The sequence below is a fragment of the Bubalus bubalis genome, chromosome 12, assembly GCF_019923935.1.
Source record: "Bubalus bubalis isolate 160015118507 breed Murrah chromosome 12, NDDB_SH_1, whole genome shotgun sequence".
NCBI lineage: Eukaryota > Metazoa > Chordata > Mammalia > Artiodactyla > Bovidae > Bubalus > Bubalus bubalis.
This window is the reverse complement of record NC_059168.1, coordinates 25,899,930-25,920,696: the sequence shown is the minus strand read 5'-3', so window position 1 is coordinate 25,920,696 and position 20,767 is coordinate 25,899,930. Positions and strand designations below refer to the sequence as shown.

Here is a 20,767-nt window from a genome sequence, read left to right as displayed (position 1 = left end):
TAAGTAGTTGCTATTACAGATGTGTTTATTGGTCATATCAACTTTTGTTTTTAACCAAGAAAAAAAATTATTAAAAAGTATTTACTGGCCCATTTCTTTGACAGGTGACATACCAAAGGTTGATTGCTGCTTATTGTAATATGGGAGATATTGAAGGTGCCAGGTATGTAGTTTTATAAATGTATGTTTAAGCAAACAAATATGTACGTCTTGTAGACCTAGAATATAGTCTTTTTTTTTTTTAATTAGAAAATTATTTTAGAAGGGTTTTAGCCTAGCGAATTTGGTCATATGACTTAGATAAAATACTAAATTGTGTAAAAGGGGAAAGATAATTAATTGAAAATTACTATTTTAATTAAAAGTATAATTTACTGGAGCAGAAGTTTAAAATTGTTGGGTTAAAAGCTGGTTTTACTTTTTTTGTTCGTTAAATTGCTGTTTCCAAAAACAAATGTTGGTAACCATTTACATTGTATTCATTTATAAAACTGATAATATTCTCTTTATTTCACAAATGTTTTATATAAAATCAGTTGTGACATTGTTCATGGATAATTTATTCCTACTTTTGGATGGAGGGTTTAGGAAATAAGGAATAAATTGAAATGTATAATCTCATTTTTAATGAAATGAATCTTGTTAAACTTTATGCTTTTTGAAGCTTAATTAGTAGTACAGAAGAAACAATCAGATTTTTAAAAATTACCTTCTATCTTTAACAAGTGTACTTGAAAAGTATTGATACAACTTCAGGGAGTGGGATTTTTGTGTGCACATATTGTAAAAAGTGTTTTTCATGTATTTCCAAGAAGTATTTTTATTTCTCTTTTGTTGCAGCACGATTCTTGGATTTATGAAAACTAAGGATCTTCCAGTCACAGAGGCAGTATTCAGTGCTCTTGTCACAGGGCATGCAAGATCTGGGTAATGCTTAGCCTAGGGATTTACTCTCAAGTGAGGTTTAATTTATAGGAAGCTATTGTAGAAAATTCTTAAAACTATGTTTAACTCTAAAAAGACTCTTTTGAGTCTATGTGGTAGAATATGCACATCTTAATATAAGTTATTCTTAAATTATCTGTTTGATTAAATTTTTATTTGAAGGTTTTCAGTTTTAAAAACTGAACTTGATCCAAAGTAACTGATTTTTTTAAAGTTTATTAACTGTTTCGCTAGTGCCCTAGAAAATATTTTTATTTTTGAAGAATATTTTACTAAATGTTATTCTTTCCTAAAAAGATAAATTTGAGTCATAACATGCCCAATGGAAGAGGGCACATTCTTTAATGTCTGTAATTATTGTATAATTTGGTTTTGGAAAAGTTACCTATAAAAATTTGAGATGTTAAGGATCCTTATTATTTTGGAAACCTATTACTAGTTTAATATGTATTTTTAATACATGTTAATACATATACATTTTTATAATATATATCTAATATGTATTTTTCCTTTTTGATGTTATGATTCTAAATGTTTGTACTTAAGAATTTTTAATAAGCAGAGGTAATATATTCTAGATTAAATGATATGACATTTGGCAGTATTACAGTAATCTGTTTTATTTTCTTTGAATTAATGTACAGAGATATGGAGAATGCAGAAAATATTCTCACAGTAATGAAAGAGGCTGGAATTGAGCCTGGTCCAGACACATACCTAGCACTATTGAATGCATATGCCGAGAAGGGTGATATTGACCATGTTAAACAGGTGTGACTTACATAAATAAACATGCTTTTAAATCATTTGTATAAACTCTTCAATTTTGCGTGATATGGAAAAGTATAGTGTATATCTGTTTTTAATGATATCTCTTATAGATAGTCTTGAAGGAGAATTCTTACTAGAGTTCAGTACTTTGCTGCTGATGTAACAATTATTGCTGAAACAGAATATTTTCTGTTTTACAAAAGAAGTCTTAAACCTTTAGATGGTGTGTGTCCTCAGTGTCTCAGTCGTTTCTGACTCTTTGTAACTCCATGGACTGTAGCCTGATAGGCTCCTCTGTCCATGGGATTTTCTAGGCAAGAATACTAGAGCGAGTTGCCATTTCCTACTCTAGGGGATCTTCCCGACCCAGGGATTGAACCCATGCCTCTTTGAGTCTCCTGCATTGGCAGGCAGGTTCTTTACCACTGTACCATATATATATATTTTTAAAATGTTGGTATTTTAATGTATTTAGATTCAGTTTAAAAAATTTTGCATCTCACTTGTTCTTTTAATTTCTGGACCTTCCTTTAGACCCTGGAGAAAGTGGAGAAGTCTGATCTTTACCTTATGGATCGTGATTTATTGCAAATTATCTTGAGCTTCAGTAAAGCTGGGTATCCTCAATATGTCCCAGAAATTTTGGAAAAAATTACATATGAAAGAAGATATATTCCAGGTAGTTTTAAAGTTTTTATTTTCATAATTTTTCTAAAAATAAAACTTTTTACATGACGGAATGGACATTCTCTAGCAATAGGGTATTGTGGTAGATGAACATACGATTCTTTTAAAGCTTTAATAAACTGAAAAAATTGAGTTAATGAATACATGGGAATATTTTGATTTGGAAGTATTTATTATTTAGGTAATAACTCCTTTTTGGTACTTGCAGTTCATAAGTTTGTCTTTTGATGTTGATATGAATGGGAAATCAGTAACAGATTTTGTTTAAATCAGTAACAAAAGATGTCTTTGTTTTTTTCCAGATACAATGAACCTCATTTTGCTTTTAGTCACTGAAAAATTGGAAGATACGGCATTGCAGATTTTATTAGCATGTCCTATATCAAGGGAAAGCAGTCTGAATGACTTTGGCAGTTTCTTTTTACGACACTGTGTGACTATGAATACGGTATTCAAATAGTCCATTTTTACTTTGTAGACAGTGTAATCGGCAGCGAAATAAGATTGTTTAAAATAGAAGAACATATTATGAGACTAGATCAACTATTAATATAAATAGTAAGAAAGCTTTGTTTTTGTGTTGGAAGAGTTTTGGGCAGAAAGAGGATGAGGGGTTCACACTTTTCTTTTGTCTCAAAAGCAGAAGGTCAAATGGTAGGGTATTTGCAGATTGAACTGACGCGTAGTGCCTTTCTTTTCCAGCCTCCAGAGCAGCTTAGAGACTACTGTAAGAAGCTGAAGGAAGCCCAGCTGCACACGTTGCCTTTGCAGTTCACGCTCCAGTGTGCTTTAGTGGCTCAAAAATTCGGTACTATATTCTCAAAATTAGAACTCACATAAGCAAGTTTTGCTGAGGTAGCTTTGATATATTTTATGGTATCTTTTTCAGATTTGGCAAAAGTGCTGATGAAGGCTTTGAAGGACGAAGGTTTTCCTATTAGAACTCATTATTTTTGGCCGTTGCTAGTTGGATATCAGAAGGAGAAAAATGTTCAAGGTTTGGTTTCACCTTTTACAGATATAGTGGTTCAGATATCCAGTATAACAGTTTCTGTACACATTTAATTGAATTATTTGAGGAAACATACTTATTAAACCTTATGAGGAAATAGAATTGGTTTAAGTCATGGTAAAGTATTAGGTAAAAGCTTAAAAGACAAACATAATGGATTTCTTTCATCTTAATTTCATTTCTTATTTCATCTCTAATCTTGGTATTCAAACTTGTGATTGTGGCTTTAAATAGCTTATCATTTTTAAGTTCTTCAAAAAACGCTTTAGTTCTTGGTTTTACATACATATAGTGTTTGAAATTAGTTTATCTAGCCTTATTAAAGTCAACGTTATATACTGTACAACCAGACCGTTTTCTTCCTGGACCAGTCTATTTTTCCTTTACTGAGCTGTTACAATAATAGGAAAGGCAAGAGAACTTTTATTGTAAAATAAGTGCTCATGGCCTGACAGCCTACTGATTGAAGGACAGAAATGTTCAATCTTTCAGGTTCTTAAGTACGTTTAAGCATTTAGCATACTTTTCCCTGTACACATGGGATGTCTATAGGATATGAATAAGAATTGAACAAATATTAAATTTTAGAGCACAGTATCTAATTCCTTGGTTTGCATTATTGGTAATTCAGAAAGAGTAGTCTCATAAAAAGATGCTTTTAACAGAAGTACTTCCCCCTTGGGGAAACAAAAAATGGTCTTTTTCATTTTATCTTGCTGTATAATGTGCTTTAGAATGAGATGCAGGGTTGTTAGTATGACATTGGGTGACAAACAAAGTGCACAAACAACAAAAAAGTGCTTTTAGCAGACTTTGATATTGCAATTTTGTTTTAAGTATATAGCTGTCTTCTGGTTTAAAGGAAATAGTGAAACAAGTCTTCCCTAATTGTTTCTGGCTCTAAAAGTATCTAAATCCTTTTTAGAAAAATCTTGGGGAAAACAATATGTTAGTTGATTAACTCTTGCGTATCCTCCAGTTCTGAAAGCTTCAAGAGGTAACCTTTAACCTAGTATTTTTGAACCACAGGAAATCTACATCATTCCATGAAAATCCTTGGGCATATTAGTATTGCCCACTGTACACAGATAATGAAAATACTTTGAGTACTCCCGTTGAAACCTTTGTTTGTTCATCAGGTCAATTTTTTTTCCTCAACTTATCACAGTATGTAGACTTGAATTGTTTACTTCATTTTACTACTTAGTAAACATGAAAGAAGAATTTAGGTAATTTCTTTCCATAGTTGTATCTCAGGCTAGTAGAAAAGTGGACTCTTATCTCCCGACCCTCTTTTCTTAGACTCTTAGGATCAAAGGTACCTTTTTGAAAGCTCCCATTATATTAATGAAGGAACTGAGAGCCCAGAGAGTCAGTGAATGGTCTTAGGTTCTACATGTAGTTGTCAGTGGTGCTTGGATTAGAACACAGTTTCTGTCCTCCTGTTTTAAATACTCATTGTTAATACCTTAACAACTCCATATTTAGACATTGGTAAATACACTGTATTTGTTTTCTAAAAATTCTTAGCTGTTGGTTAAAAATTAGGTATTGATTTTTGAATTAAGGACATTTTTAAAAAGTGGTACCAAGTTATTTTAGTCAATGAAGATTTTTAACTGGAAAAATAGGAAAACTGAGGAAGTTAGCCTGAGAGTACAAGAGATTGTCAGCTGGTTTACAGTTTTTAAAAACTCATTTCTCCCTTGCAAGTAGTCCTGAAAATAAAGTATGTGTTCTGCAGACTTTTCTTCATGTAACAGGTCAATAACTGTATATATTTTATATAGTTTCGTTCAATTCAGTCTCTCAATCGGGTCCAACTCTTTGCGACCCCATGGACCACAGCACGCCAGGCTTCCCAGTCCATCACCAACTCCTGGATCTTGCTCAGACTCACGTCCATCAAGTCGGTGATGCCATCCAACCGTCTCAACCTCCGTTGTCCCCTTCTCCTCCTGCCCTCAATCTTTCCCAACATCAGGGTCTTGAGAGTCAGTTCTTTGCATCAGTTGGCCAAAGTATTGGAGCTTTAGTTCCTCCAATGAATATTCAGGACTGATTTCTTTTAGGATTGACTAGTTTGATCTCCTTGCAGTCCAAAGGACTCTCAAGAGTCTTCTCCAGCACCACAGTTGAAAAGCATCAATTCTCCAGCACCCTGTAAGATAAAGAAGTAACATTCTTAATAGTGCAGTGACTTTATCTTTTGGGGAATGTCATATGTGAACTGGTAGAAATAAATAGAAGAAAGTAATGGCTACAGAGATGGAGGATGTAGAGGAGTATTTTTCATAAGGAAAAAATAAAACTATTTAGGAAATCAAAGAAAGGTATTCAGAGCTCAGATAAAACTGAACCAAGTTTTCAACTGTAGCATGATCACACGTTTATTGAATAGAATTTTTCTGGCTGCAAATTTGGCCATCACCAAGCTCTAAAAAAGATTCTTACAGCGACTTCCTCATGGCTTATCTTGCTGGCGTTTCTCTGTGGCGCAAATAGAAAAATCCTCTCTTAGAATTTTAGTGGACTGGCCCAAGTGAGAGGAAATAATGCGGGATGATTAAGGATCTACATGCCTTGGTATATTTTTAGAAACCTGAAAATAAGCATATAAAAGGTAAAATATGAAAGGAAAGGCTGGTATGAAAGCCTAAATACCAGTTGAGTAAAATGGTTGAGTAGGAGGTACTTTTTATTTTTCTTAGTAAAATGCTTTCTGTTGAAAATCTAAACAAACAAATGGAGATGCATCTATGTCTGGTTTCATTGGAAGCAGTTTACTTTTTTTCCCCAAATGGCTTACAATAAGTTTTTTTTTTTAATTTGAGCAAAATCTGTACTTTAGTTAACAATACTATATCACACATTAATTTCCTGTTTTTTTTTTTTTTTTTTCTTTTTTTAAAAACATAGTATTTTCTCTATATTCTAAGAATTGGATTAGAAGCTTCAGGCCTCGTTCAGTTTTTTTGTTTTTAAAGATCACTAAGGTAATAAATTTTCTAGACTTTGAGCAGTAATACTTGATGTCAAAATACATGGAACTGTATCAAAGTTTTCAGTGGATATAAATTAGAAATCTGGCATTCTGTTCATACTAAGTCAAACAAGTAGAATAAAAAAGAATCCTTATTTTAGGGGATACTTTTTAAAAAATAAGAAATTCCCTCCTTGTAAAGTGAGTTCTCTGGGTAGAGTCTAAAATCATGTGGCATAAACAACCCTAGTCAGTGGGATTTGTTCAGAAAACCCATGTATCTTTCCCAGTAGTTTGAAGTACTTTAATTCCTTTAAAACTTTTGAATGGAGACTGTCCTTTCGATTCATAAACTTTATTGTGCTTACATTTGAAATGTTGTTTACTAGATGGTTTAGATTTTCTAAGTTCACAGAGGTTTGGGATCCTTGTTTATCTAAGTTAATACATGAATATTTTTTTAAAATGTGGATTGTATTTTTGAGGAAGATACATGTAGGTGTGTCAGATCAGTCACCTTTCTTTCTTACTGAGAAGTGTTTGCATCTTCCTGTCCGACTATAGTGACTGAAGTGAATATCCTTGACTGAACTCATCTGAGCAATGATGGGAATCCAGGTTTTCATAAAACTGCCTTAGTTTCAGTTGGAAAGATACATAAGTTAAAAATGCTACCAATGCAGGTCATCTCAACAGGCAGAATGCACTCTTCCTGACCTGAAGAGCATTATTAGAAGATTGAAGAATTAAGAGATTAAAATATATTTGAGGCATTGATGATGAGAAGTGTTTGTATAGGACTCTTCGGTCTGTAGTCAGTTTGTTGACCTGTTTGCAAGAAAATGAAACAATTATTTTATGCTATTTTAGAGTATTTTAAGACAGCGAAAAAATTTTAGTTGTTGTTACTATTAACATTTGTTTAGTATTTTTAGGGTTTCACACAGATTTTAGTTTTAGTGAGCACCCTGAGAAGTAAATATGGAGCTTTATCATCATTCCTGAGTCCAAAAGGACTTGATCTTAGGTCCTTCTGATTGGAGGGGAGAGTGTAGGTTTTTCTTTTTTTGTAGTGTTTCAAGCACCTGCCTGCAGTTAGTAAACAGTGTTTCTATTTTAGGACATGTCTTTGACATTGAAGAAAATGCTTACTTAACTTTTGTTAAAATAAAGATTATTGGACTCCTGGAGGCATTTCCAACTTTATTTAAGTAGAGAAATCTATACTCTTCCCCTGAGTAGGCTGAGATGAAAGCCTTCTTAATATAAACTTTATATACTGATCAGTTTAAACTGAGTTGCAATACTGGGATTCTTTTTGTTCAGTATGTTTTTTTCAGATGTCCTCCATCTTCCTGTAGGCCTAGACCACAGGAATTTGTTCCATACCTGTGGGTAATATTTGCAGTTTTGATACTTTCCTTCCATCCATTTAATAGGCACGGACTCTTACAGGTCAGAAAATTGTTCTGTTTATTGAGTGCCTTGATGTATTGCCTTATTACATGGATGGTGGGTAGAAGGATCAAGTCAAATGTTACATGTTAAATTGTTGTTATGTGTTAAAATGTCTAGAAGGTTTGGGTATATTGCCATTTCTAGTGTGTAAGCTAAGAAATTATGGCCCAGTAAAGTGGAGTTTTTCTGAATGTTGAGCTTTAAGCCAACTTTCTCACTCTCCTCTTTGACTTTCATCAAGAGGGTTTTTAGTTCCTCTTCACTTTCTGCCATAAGGATGGTATCATCTGCATATCTGAGGTTATTGATATTTCTCCCAGCACTCTTGATTCCAGCTTGTGCTTCTTCCAGCCCAGCATTTCTCATGATGTACTCTGCATAGAAGTTAAATAAGCAGGGTGACAATATACAGCCTTGACGTACTCCTTTTCCTATTTGGAACCAGTCTGTTGTTCCATGTCCAGTTCTAACTGTTGCTTCCTGACCTGCATACAGATTTCTTAAGAGGCAGGTCATGTGGTCTGGTATTCCCATCTCTTTCAGAATTTTCCACAGTTTATTGTGGTCCACACAGTCAAAGGCTTTGGCATAGTCAATAAAGCAGAAATAGAAAACCAAGATCATGGCATCTGGTCCCATCACTTCTTCGGAAATCGATGGGAAAACAGTGGAAACAGTGGCAGACTTTATTTTTTGGGTTCCAAAATCACTGCAGATGGTGATTGCAGCCATGAAATTAAAAGACGCTTACTCCTTGGAAGGAAAGTTATGACCAACGTAGACAGCATATTCAAAAGCAGAGGCATTACTTTGCCAACAAAGGTCCATCTAGTCAAGGCTATGGTTTTTCCAGTGGTCATGTATGGATGTGAGAGTTGGACTGTGAAGAAAGCTGAGCTCTAAAGAATTGATGCTTTTGAACTGTGGTGTTGGAGAAGACTCTTGAGAGTGCCTTGGACTGCAAGGAGATCCAACCAGTCCATCCTAAAGGAGATCAGTCCTAGGTGTTCATTGGAAGGACTGATGCTGAAGCTGAAACTCCACTACTTTGGCCACCTCATGCGAAGAGTTGACTCACTGGAAAAGACTCTGATGCTGGGAGGGATTGGGGTCAGGAGAAGTGGACCACAGAGATGAGGTGGCTGGATGGCATCACCAACTTAGTGGACATGAGTTTGGGTGAACTCTGGGAGTTGGTGATGGACAGGGAGGCCTGGAGTGCTGTGATTCATGGGGTTGCAAAGAGTCAGACACGACTGAGCAACTGAACTGAACTGAACTGAAAGTGGAGTTACTCACACTCACTCTGCCATTAAGTGCCAGAACCAGAGTTGAAAGCTAAGTCTCTTTAAACTGCAAACCTTGCTTTTGTTTTGTCACTTCACTGTAATGTCGTACCTGAAATTTAGAAATTTACTTTAAACCGTGGTCATGAAAGCAGTCATTACTGGCCAGAAGATACTTTGAGGACATTAGATTAGCACAGGTCTATTACTGGTAATTGTAAAGCAGCTATGTACTGTGCCAGGTGCTTAGTAATTTTTGCGTATGAAGAAGAGCCCAGTGTGACTTGCCATTTTTATGATAGATATAAAGGTTGTTAGTACTAATTCCCAGGAGTTGTTGGAGGAATAGCTTCAGATTTTTCTTGCAATTATTGTTTAGGCTTGTGTGTGCTGTATGGACCAACTTGACATGCATGTTCTCTTTAATCTATATGTAAGCACATGCTTTGTCTTTTGGGGTTTTTTTTCTGTGTTGTTTTTACATCTTGAAAAATTCATCTAATTAAGGTTTTGAAAATACTGGGTAATTTTAAATATAATGAACTGTTTAAAAGGTTTTGAACCATAATCTGAATTTTATCTAAAAAATGTGCAATATTCATAATGTAGTCAGACTTGTCTCTATATGCAATTCTGTATTCAGTGAGAATTTATAGTCAAGTTTTGGTACTAGAATTTATTACATAAGAAACTTAAAGAGATACAGTTTTTATGTAGATAATACCATAAATCAAAAACAGGGATTTTTTTAGGAGAAGTTTTAACAATGTGAAAGTAATGAAGCTAAAGAAGTAAATTCTAAAGAGAAAAACAAATGAGGTCTTTCTTAAACTATTGCTTCTGTCAAAGTAGGTAGCACCTGAGCAGTTTGACAATATTCTAGAATTGTCTAATTTAAAGAAATCTGTTTGTACTTTTTGAAGCTAACCATAGCTTTGGAAAACATGAACTGTCTTTTTGAGAAGTTAATAAAAGATGTTTTTATGAATGGGGGAAATGAAAGAATGGACAATTTACTAGACTTTTACAGTGTAAAATACAATGAGACTAGCTCATTAGAATCAATTATTCTTTCTTGTGTTATTAAATAAGAATTCACAGGGTAGTTATTAATAAGAATTCACAAGGAATTCTTTACATAAGTGCTTAACTTAAAAACTTTTGTCTTGAACAGATCTCTTCTCACCCCACTCCTCTAATGCCTTGTCTCTGATATTTATTCATGTCAAGTTTTATTTTGTAGATCCATCAATGCTGTGTGATAGCAGTGATGTTTTATGATCTCTGTTCAGTTGGGATACTGGAAATTATTAAGCATCTGGCTTAATTGTTTTCATTTTTCTTATAAATTCTGGAGTATTTCCTTACTGTTTACTTCTGAATTAATAGGGAGAGATGAAGGAAGGAGCAGTTTAATTTTTTTCATTTAGCATCTTATCACCCAGTTTTGTTCTTTCTCTTTCAGACAAACAAAATGCTGAGTACTTTTCCTACATTACAATTCAAATAGATGAACTGAACTTTTGATCTTTTGTTAATGTATTCTAAGTTCTTCATCTCTGTGTTCTTTAATTTGATCTTACAGGTATAGTGGAAGTCCTCAAAGGAATGCATGAAATAGGAGTAACTCCTGATCAGGAGACATACGTTAATTACGTGTTTCCGTGCTTTGATAGTATCAAGTCAGTTCGTGCTGTTTTGCAGGTGAGCACAGTGTGGCTTTAATTTCATAATTGAAGAGAGCATCTTCCCTCCCTAGTGTTTTGTGGTAACCAAGGAAAAAGTCACTGAGCTGAGTACTAAAATGGTTATGTTGGTATATAACTTTCTAAAGCTTTGTAAAAAATATTGGTGAGTGTAACACCTGTAAAGTTGTTAAACTTTAAAAAAACTTTAAAAGGGAAAGTAACATTTGTCTTGTGTTGAAGAGAGAACGTGCCAATATCATACAAAATTTAAATAAAACAATTTCACTCTAACCCCACTCTACAATGTAACTGTACCTATGTTTTGAGTAGTACTTTTACTTCTCTATGAATTTTCATAATAAACTCTTAATAAATTTACTATTCCAGTTTTTTTTTTTGAATGATTTTTTGTTTGACCCCAAAGCTTTATTTTCCTACCAGATACTTCCTGTCCCCACCAGAATAAGCAAGACATTTATAAAAGGGCCTGTGAAGAATTGACTTGGATAGTGCACTGGCTCGGCAAATGGTTGCACTTTGATTTTCAGAATAAAGCACTTAGGAACAAGGCAATTAGGAACAACCCTGTAGAGTACACATACTTCAAGAAGTAATATTTTGCTCAGAAGACCTGTTGCTTAGGTGGTTATTCACATAATGCCTTTATTTTTCTATATTGTTAGCGTGTCTTTTCTTTTAAATCATTTCATAATTACAGTCCTCTTAAAGATAGTTTATGTCTTGAGTGTTTTTAGCTTTCTTCCCTGAATCCTTAACAGTGTATTTTGAGACTGTGCTATCCATATTTAACTGTTAAAAAATGCACTTAAAAAGGTAGTTTCCCCACATATTTCCCCAAAACCTACTCTTCTCACTTGGCACCTTTACATTATAGTATGTAATTCCACAAATTATTTTTTATGATTGAATGTCATCTTGTATAGATGTACCATAATTTATCTTTATTTCTTATTATTGGTTAGTTGATTTTTAATATGGTGCTGTTATTATAAAGTGGTTCAGTAAATATGTTCAGCTGAATTTCAGCTCATTTACTTAAATTATTAAATATGATATTGAGACAAGTAATTACCCATTTGGAGTTAAATAAAAATAAATTTGACCTGTACCTCATTATATGCCTTAAAATATCATCTTGGATCAATACATTCTTTGTTTTGGATTAGTACATTGTTGTAAATGAGAGAGTAGTTCTAATGTCTTCAGTAGTAAACTCCCTAGAAGGAAGGCACTCTAATAGTAACAGATTATATAAATTTAAAGATAAACATTTAATTTAGGATGTTGAAACTCCATCTCATAGCTTTTGCTAAAGTTTGGTTTTTCAGTTTATTTGTATTTTAGAAAATGATCTTTTAAAATAAAAGATCATTAGAGTTTCTGATATAAAGAAATGGGAAAACAGGAAATTTCAATATTTTTAGCTGAGGTATATTATCATTGAAATATGCTTTATCCCTAGGAAAATGGATGTCCACATGATGATAATGTGTTTTCTCAAGCTGAATTGAGAAGTAAAGCAGTAAATGGAAACTTAGATTATATTTTATCATTTCGTAAGTATGCAACATAAGTAGTAAACTTGGCGGGTGTTAATTTCCGTGACTTTTGAGAACATACAGGGTAGTCCATGCCCTCACTCCCTGCCTTGGGTAGTTCAAAGTAATTTCCATGAAAGGGAGGAAGTTCTTATAAGTTTTTTTAAAAATTATCCTGATAAGACGGTTTATGAATTGAAATTTATAAATAATTGGGAAGTAGTTTTAAAATTTAAAGAACCTTGGAAGTAACATGGTGTTAGGTTGGAATGGGGACCTGAAAGGCTTGGATCTTATTTATAATGAACTGCTGATTATGGGATCAGAAACAAATCTCTCTACCATTCTTTTGTTTCAATTTCATGAAATGGGATTGTATTGCCTGTCTCTCTACCTTGTGGGAGTTGTGAAAATCCTCTGAGATGTGGTTTTTGAAAGTGTTTTCTAAACTAATGCTTATTATGGCCCTCAGTTACGTGAAGCCAGCTCCCCAGGCCTCATTAATGAAACACAGCAAATGTTTACTAAACACTTATAAATGGTAGGGTGCTTTACAGTGTTTATCACATATTAATAAAATTCATCCAGTGGCAGATGAAGAGAGGCTTAGAGAGGTTAAATGGTTTGGCCAAAGTTGGTGACTGAGTCAGACCAAGATCATCTAACTTTAACCTTATTATTATTATTTTTTTTTACTATCAGACATTTTAATTTTAATAAATTAGACATTTTTTAATTAAAAAATTTTAACATTATCTATGGCATTAACTTGACAGAGTTTCAGGTCTTGTGAAGAGACACCATTTAAAAACAAACATGCAAACATCAATATCCAGCCCTCTAAAATGTTAAAAGCTAAGCTTTGATTAACATGTATTCAAACTGTATAAATGGAAGCTTTGTGAAAACCAGATTGTTGGTACATATTACCTGTGTCTACATTATTTAAAAAAGAGCCTCTAATTCAAAATATGCCCAAATTGGATTTATTTTATTTTATTGTATTATTGTAAAGGGAAAGGTGAAATGTCAGTATGAAAAATGGTGATTGTTAGAGGTGTAGTTATTTGAGTGTAAGGTTGGGTATTAATGCAGGCTGTTATCCGAGTGTATTGATTTTGCCTTCCACTCTGTATAATATATAGATTTTTCATACTGACAAGTTGAAAACAGGGAATCATTAACAGGAATCTGGGCACATAAGGTGAATACAAGAGACGCCTTTCCCTTTATCATACCATCCATTCCACTTCATTGTCAACCTCTTGATTTTTTTCAGACTTGTTTGTTGCTACGGAAACTAGATGCTTTCTGTCAGCAGTCTTCCAGCTGGCTGAAATGTTTCTGGTGACCTTTTTAATTAATAAAAGCTTGATAATATTCTGTAAAATACTAATTTGAATAGTTTAGAAATAAGTTTTCAAGAGGTTGTTTATTAAATGTGAAAAAGAAAATTGCCATAAACTTAAAGACTACAGAGGATTTCAGCTCACTCCCATCAGTGTCCTCCCTTTCCCTTGAATTACAGGTCTTTGAAGAGCAGTTAGTTCTGTAATTGCTGGTATTTGCTGTAGGCTGCTTGTAGAGAGGCACTTTTGGTTACTATAAGGAATGGCAAGTAGTAGCGAAAAGTAAATGGATTGTCTTTTTTTTATTAATTGAGGTGTAATTGACATAAAATATTAGTTTCAGGCATATAATATAGTAATTCAATATTTGTATGTATTGGAAAGTGATCACCAGAATGAGTCTAGTTAACATCCATCCCCATACATGGTTATGAAATTTTTTTTTCTTATGATGAAGACTGAAGAGCTTCTCTTAGCACCTTTCACATACGAAATACGGTATTACCAACTGTAGTCACCATGCTGTATATTCCAACCCCCTGATTTATGAAATAGCTAATCTTGATCAAGTTTGTGGAATAGTGAGAACCATTTCTCCATTTGAATTTGTAGGCATGGAAATTAACGTGATCAAGCGAAATTCAAGGTTACCCAAAAGCATGTGGTGCATCCACTTTCAAATTTCTGGAGCAACTAAATTCAGGTCATTTCAGAGACAGGTTTTAGAGTTAATGTCACACGAAACCACTGAGAAACTTGGGCTTCGTGTTCAAGGGATCTGACAGTTGGTCTCAAGTAATTCTCCTTATGTGTATAGGTTAACTTTTTTTTCATATTTAGAGAGATGAACAAATAATATTAAAACTTATGGTGACTTTCCCCATGAATTTTTAAAAAATCTTAACCAGGTATCTAAACTATTAATTCTGTCTTCAGAATTTGCCTCCACAGTGGGTTCCTACCTGTTATAATTCTGTCCCTCTTGAATCTTTTGTAGCCACTTTACATATGTACTGAAAGGATGAAAACAAGTACTTATAACATGGCACCATTTTATATATTTATTTTATATAAAATAACTTCAGGAGATGCTCGCCATGATTCTGTCCCATGCTTGTTATGACAAGGGTTATGTGGGGCGTCAGGTCTTACGCATTAAACCCTGATTCTTAAACTAAGGCAAATTAGGCTTAGACTGTCAGCATTGAAACATGCAAGGTTTCACTGAAACATGCCTGTTAAATGCCAAAATGAATAGTAGAGGAAATAAAATCATCAGAAAAGTGAAAGATCAATATAAATCGGTTATTTAACAGAGATCAAGAGATTATTATGACTTTAGGTTGTCACTCTTGCATGAATGCAGATTATAGATCATAGTGAAAAGTAGAATGAAGAAATGTGAATGGTTCAACATAATCCTACACAACTCTCAGGAAAGAGCTTCCCCTCCCCGCTGCATCTTCTGTTTTTAAAAGGTAGTTACACTCTCTCCCTTCATAGTGCCATGTTGTCCGATAACATACAGCCTTGGTGTATGTACCAGGCTGACTTTGAGTACGCTGTTAGATTAGTTAATGTAGTTATACAGAAGAATATTTATAAATTCATTAGTTGTATTGATTTATGTAAATGAAGTAAAATATTTTAAAAAGATAGCTTATATTGCCAATATGTATTATTGTAATTTTCTAATTAACTTTGTATCAAAATTTTTCCATTTTTAAAATAATACTTCCCAAATGAAAACTGAAAGATATTGGTATAAATGTATTTCCAAATATGTTGATAATGCAAGTTTTGGAATTTTATGATAATTTTCTTTTGCAGTGGAATCAAATACATTACCTTTCTCATTTGCTTCATTGAGAGGCAGCCTCATTCTAGGCTTTAGGAGGTAAGATGATTATCTTATATGATCTTTGTCTAAATATGGACTTGATTTCCTCTGTCTTTTTTACCTACTATTCGAGGAAAGAAACAGATAACTCTTATCTTGCAATATATTAGTTACTTGAAATAACCTTATCTGTTTTTTGTTTGTTTGCTTGTTTGGATCTGTTTTATTCTTACTAAGTAGTTGAATTGAGTTTAAACTGCCTTTTATATCAGACATTTCCTAGAAATGCATACTGATCAGGTAAAGGTTTTGTTTCAAAAAAGAAAGCACTCTGAAAATGGCAAGTAGGAGGTATAGACAAATTTGCATGTATATTTGATTTATGCTTTGAACATTTAATTACAAGGTGACTTTTAGGTCTTTGTTGGTTATTTATTTTAAATATAGCGGTTTGTACATATCATTCTCAAACTCCCAATCTATTTCTCCCTCCCCTCTCCCCTGCTGGTAACCAACCATACATTCATTCTCTGTGAGTCTGTTTCTGTTTTGTAAATAAGTTCATTTGTATCTTTTTTTTTTTTTTTTTTTACATTTCACAAGATCATATGATACTTGTTTTTCTCTCTCTGACTTAACTTCACTTAGTATAATCTCCAGGTCCATCCATGTTGCCGCAAATGGCAATGTTTCATTCTGTTTAGTGGCTAAGTAATATTTCATTGTATGCATGTGTGTGTATAGACGCGTACCACATCTTTATCCATTCATCTGTCGATGGACATGTAGGTTGCTTCTGGTTTGTGGTGGGCTGGGAAGTTAGATAACCAAAGTCATTGTAGTTTGGAAAAATGAAAGCCTCTAAATAAGGACATGCTATATTTTTTTATTTTTTATTTTTTGCTCTTATTTTGTGACAAAAGATTTTGTGACAGCTGTTTTGATTATTAGGACATAAGCTCCATGTTTGGTTTATTGCCCTATGTTCAGCACATAGATATTAACCTGGCACATAATCAACACTGTTGAATCAATTACTGAGGCCTTATTTATTCTGTGTTTCTGCCTCTGTTTTTGAGCATTCCCTTTTATTCAGCAAGTATTTATTGTTGAGATTGGAGACATTGATTAGGATCAGATTAAAATATTTTAAAAAACATGAAGGAGCTTGTCTTTTATTCTGAAGAAAGTAGAATAACTTGTACTGTGCAGAGCTTTGGCTAAGGCAAAGATACATCTAGAATGTATTTGAATCTCAGACATTATATTTTTCATTTGGGGTTTTTTATTTTTAAAATATATGCTGTGTGTCCTTAATATGCTCATGCTTCTTTCTTCCTTCTGTGTATGGAGATATTAATGACAGATGTTTTGCTGTCCTTGCCTCCTAATTTTGTTAAATAAGTTTTGTTCTTACTATGCATCATACATTTGTGCTTGCTTACAATTTCTGACTGGATGCTAGTTGTGAATTTTATGGTGGGGAATGTGGAATTTTTTTTTTTTTTATTCCTCTAAATATTTCTGAGCTTTGTTCTGAGATATTCTTGAATTAAATTACTTGAAACAAGTTTTCTTAGTGCATGCTTCTATGCTTTGTGTGTGTTTGTGTGTGTGTGCTCTGTAGTGTCATACCCTTTTTGACCCCACGGACTGTAGCCCATTCGGCTGCTCTATTCATGACATTTTCCAGGCAAAAATACTGGTGTGGGTTGCTGTTTCTTCCTCCTGAGGATCTTCTAACCCAGAGATCCAACCCACATCTCTTGGATTCTATGCTTCATAGGTAGGACTTGAGCAGCTTTTAGTCTAGTATTATTCCCACTAAATTAGTTGAGCCCTGCTATTAAGGTAGCTCTCCCTGGTCCTGATACTTTATCTGCTAGCCCATGTGTTTTGAGATTATTGGAAATGTGAACTATTCCAGTCCATGTGTGAGTTCTAAGAATCCAGCAACTTTAGAATTGACTGACTGAAGGCTGTTCTGAAAACAGAACTGATAGATATCACCAGTAGAGCCCTGCAGCTCCTTAAGGATTAGCACATAAGAGACTCACTTAAAGTTACTTAAGAGTTACACTTTACCAGAAATAATTATTCATATTTAACAGAAATGTAGTAAATTACAGAACATTAAGTGAGATATCCTAGTCATTTTACCTAGTCCTGTGGGAAACATCATCTTTCAGGATTTGAAATAGCTCCACTGGAATTCCATCACCTCCACTAGCTTTGTTCGTAGTGATGCTTTCTAAGGCCCTCTTGACTTCACATTCCAGGATGTCTGGCTCTAGGTCAGTGATCGCACCATCATGATTATCTGGGTCATGAGGCTCTTTTTTGTACAGTTCTTCTGTGTATTCTTGCCACCTCTTCTGCTTCTGTTAGGTTCATACCATTTCTGTCCTTTATCAAGCCCATTTTTGCATGAAATGTTCCCTTGGTATCTCTGATTTTCTTGAAGAGATTCCTAGTCTTTCCCATTCTGTTGTTTTCCTCTATTTCTTTGCATTGATTGCTGAGGAAGGCTTTCTTATCTCTTCTTGCTATGCTTTGGAACTCTGCAGTCAGATGCTTGTATCTTTCCTTTTCTCCTTTGCCTTTTGCTTCTCTTCTTTTCACAGCTATTTGTAAGGCCTCCCTGGACAGCCATTTTGCTTTTTTGCATTTCTTTTCCATTGGGATGGTCTTGATCCCTGTCTGCTGTATAATGTCATGAACCTCCATCTATAGTTCATTAGACACTCTTGTCTATCAGATCTAGTCCCTTAAATCTATTTCTCACTTCCACTGTATAATCTATAAGGGATTTGATTTAGGTCATACCTGAATGGTCTAGTGGTTTTCCCCACTTTCTTCAATTTAAGTCTGAATTTGGCAAAAACTGCATTCCAATATGGAAATGCACATCCATGTTTCCCTTCAGTTCAGTTCAGTCGCTGAGTCGTGTCCGACTCTTTGCGACCCCATGAACTGCAGCACGCCAGGCCTCCCTGTCCATCACCAGCTCCCAGAGTCCACCCAAACCCGTGTCCATTGAGTCAGTGATACCATCCAGCCATCTCAACCTCTGTCGTCCCCTTCTCCTCTTGCCCTCAATCTTTCCCAGCATCAAGGTCTTTTCAAATGAGTCAACTCTTCACATCAGGTGGCAAAAGTGTTGGAGTTTCAGCTTCATCATCAGTCCTTCCAATGAATACCCAGGACTGATCTCCTTTAGGGTGGACTGGTTTGATCTCCTACTGATCTCCTTTAGGGTGGACTGGTTTGATCTCCTTGCCATCCAAGGGACTCTCAAGAGTCTTTTCCAACACCACTGTTCAAAAGTATCAATTCTTCAGCACTCAGCTTTCCTTATAGTCCAACTCTCACATCTGTATATGATTACTGGAAAAACCATAGCCTTGTCTAGACGGACCTTTGTTGGCAAAGTAATGTCTCTGCTTTTTAATATGCTGTCTAGGTTGGTCATAACTTTCCTTCCAAGGAGCAAGTGTCTTAATTTCATGGCTGCAGCCACCATCTGCAGTGATTTTGGAGCCCCCCAAAATAAAGTCTGCCACTGTTTGCACTGTTTCCCCATCTATTTGCCATGAAGTGATGGGACCAAATGTCATGATCTTAGTTTTCTGAATGTTGAGCTTTAAGCAAATTTTTTCACTCTCTTCTTTGACTTTCATCAAGAGGCTCTTTAGTTCTTCGCTATCTATCATAAGAGTGTTATGATTTACCAACGGGGAAAAGGGGGAGAGGAATAAATCAGGAGTTTGGGAGTAGCAGATTGTAACTACTGTATAAACAGTAAGGTCCTACTGTAAGCACACGGAACTATATTCAGTGTCCTGTGATAAACTATAATGAAAAAGATTATGTGTACAATGTAGCAGGGCTTTGTAAACATTTTTCTGCACTTACAAATACAGGTTCATCTTTTTAAAAACTTTTTCTCAATGTGTTTTTGTAGGAGGAATGATTTTATCATAAGGCAGAGGATTCTGGCAGGGCATGGAACAAGTTTTATTTTTTGTTTTGAAATAATTTTAGAGTCACAGAACATTGCAAGGATAAGACACAAACGGCCTATATACACTCTCCCATTTTCCCCCAGTGGTTGCATCTTACATAACTACAGTGCATTACCAAAACTGGGAATTTTACGTTCGTACAATGTATGTGTGTAGTTCTGACAGTTTATCGCATACATAGACTTGAGTAGCCATTACTGCAGTGAAGATACAGAACTATGCCATCACTACAAATTCCCCACCTCCCTGCCACTGCCTCTTTAGCTTCTGTTCACCATCCTTAATCTGTGACAACCACTGATTTGTTCTCAGTTTTTATAATTTTAGTTTGCAAAAGTTACATAAATGGAAAAAAAATTACATAAATCATATATTGAGATTGGCCTTTTTCCAGGTGGCATAATGCCCCCAGGTCCATCCTAGTTGTCGTGTGTCAGTAGTTCCTTTGGAATGTTTTTAAAGTAAAAACAAGTGCTTTATTAACTCACTGTACCAAAACAGTTCACTCTAAACTGCTGAATCTCAAGTTTAAAGAGGCCTGTGAATTTTTGTGGGTGCCGATTTTAAGAGGTCTGTAAGTTTTGTGGGTATTTTTACAATGTAAGTATATACATAATTATAGTAATTATATAGATTATATTTGCATTGTAATATTATCATTAAAACACATAACTAATCTTCTGAAAGTAGATTCCGTGTTTGAATTAAATATACAAAGCTTATAGACATTAAGTTTACAAAGCTTACAAATAGTCTAAGACCTAGTATTCATTGGTTACCCAATTTTATAAATAGTTTGTCCTTTAAACAGTCACAATTTGAGTGAGCTGTTTTTTTTGCTTTCCTGAGATAATTTCAGATTTATAGAAAATTATAAGCGTAGTAGAGAGATCTCTTACATACCCCATTTATTAACTTTTAGCATTTTGTGAAATTATCATTATACTTTCTGTTTATTTACACACACGCACGCACGCACACACGCACATAAATGTTAATTTTTTGGAGCTGTTTGTGCTTAGGTTGCATATGTCATGATGCTTTATCTTTAAATATGTCAGTATATAATTCCACAGAACAAGGATATTCCCTTACACAACCAGGTGGTTCAGTGGTAAAGAATCCACCTGCCAGTTCAGGAGATGGAAGAGACATGGGTTCGAT

At 34.4% G+C, this 20,767-nt stretch overlaps 1 protein-coding gene across 2 annotated transcripts in view; it reads left to right on the top strand.

Moving 5' to 3' along the window:
* LRPPRC (leucine rich pentatricopeptide repeat containing) overlaps positions 1 to 20,767 on the top strand; it is a 101,140-nt gene that overhangs the window by 19,365 nt on the left and 61,008 nt on the right. For both annotated transcript variants that reach the window (XM_025260946.2, XM_025260948.2), the window contains 10 exons: positions 105 to 163; positions 841 to 927; positions 1,590 to 1,716; positions 2,251 to 2,395; positions 2,706 to 2,851; positions 3,106 to 3,211; positions 3,293 to 3,400; positions 10,728 to 10,846; positions 12,314 to 12,407; positions 15,569 to 15,635. In XM_025260946.2, coding sequence (XP_025116731.2) covers positions 105 to 163; positions 841 to 927; positions 1,590 to 1,716; positions 2,251 to 2,395; positions 2,706 to 2,851; positions 3,106 to 3,211; positions 3,293 to 3,400; positions 10,728 to 10,846; positions 12,314 to 12,407; positions 15,569 to 15,635 — 1,058 coding nt within the window. The remainder of the gene's footprint in view (positions 1 to 104; positions 164 to 840; positions 928 to 1,589; positions 1,717 to 2,250; positions 2,396 to 2,705; positions 2,852 to 3,105; positions 3,212 to 3,292; positions 3,401 to 10,727; positions 10,847 to 12,313; positions 12,408 to 15,568; positions 15,636 to 20,767) is intronic.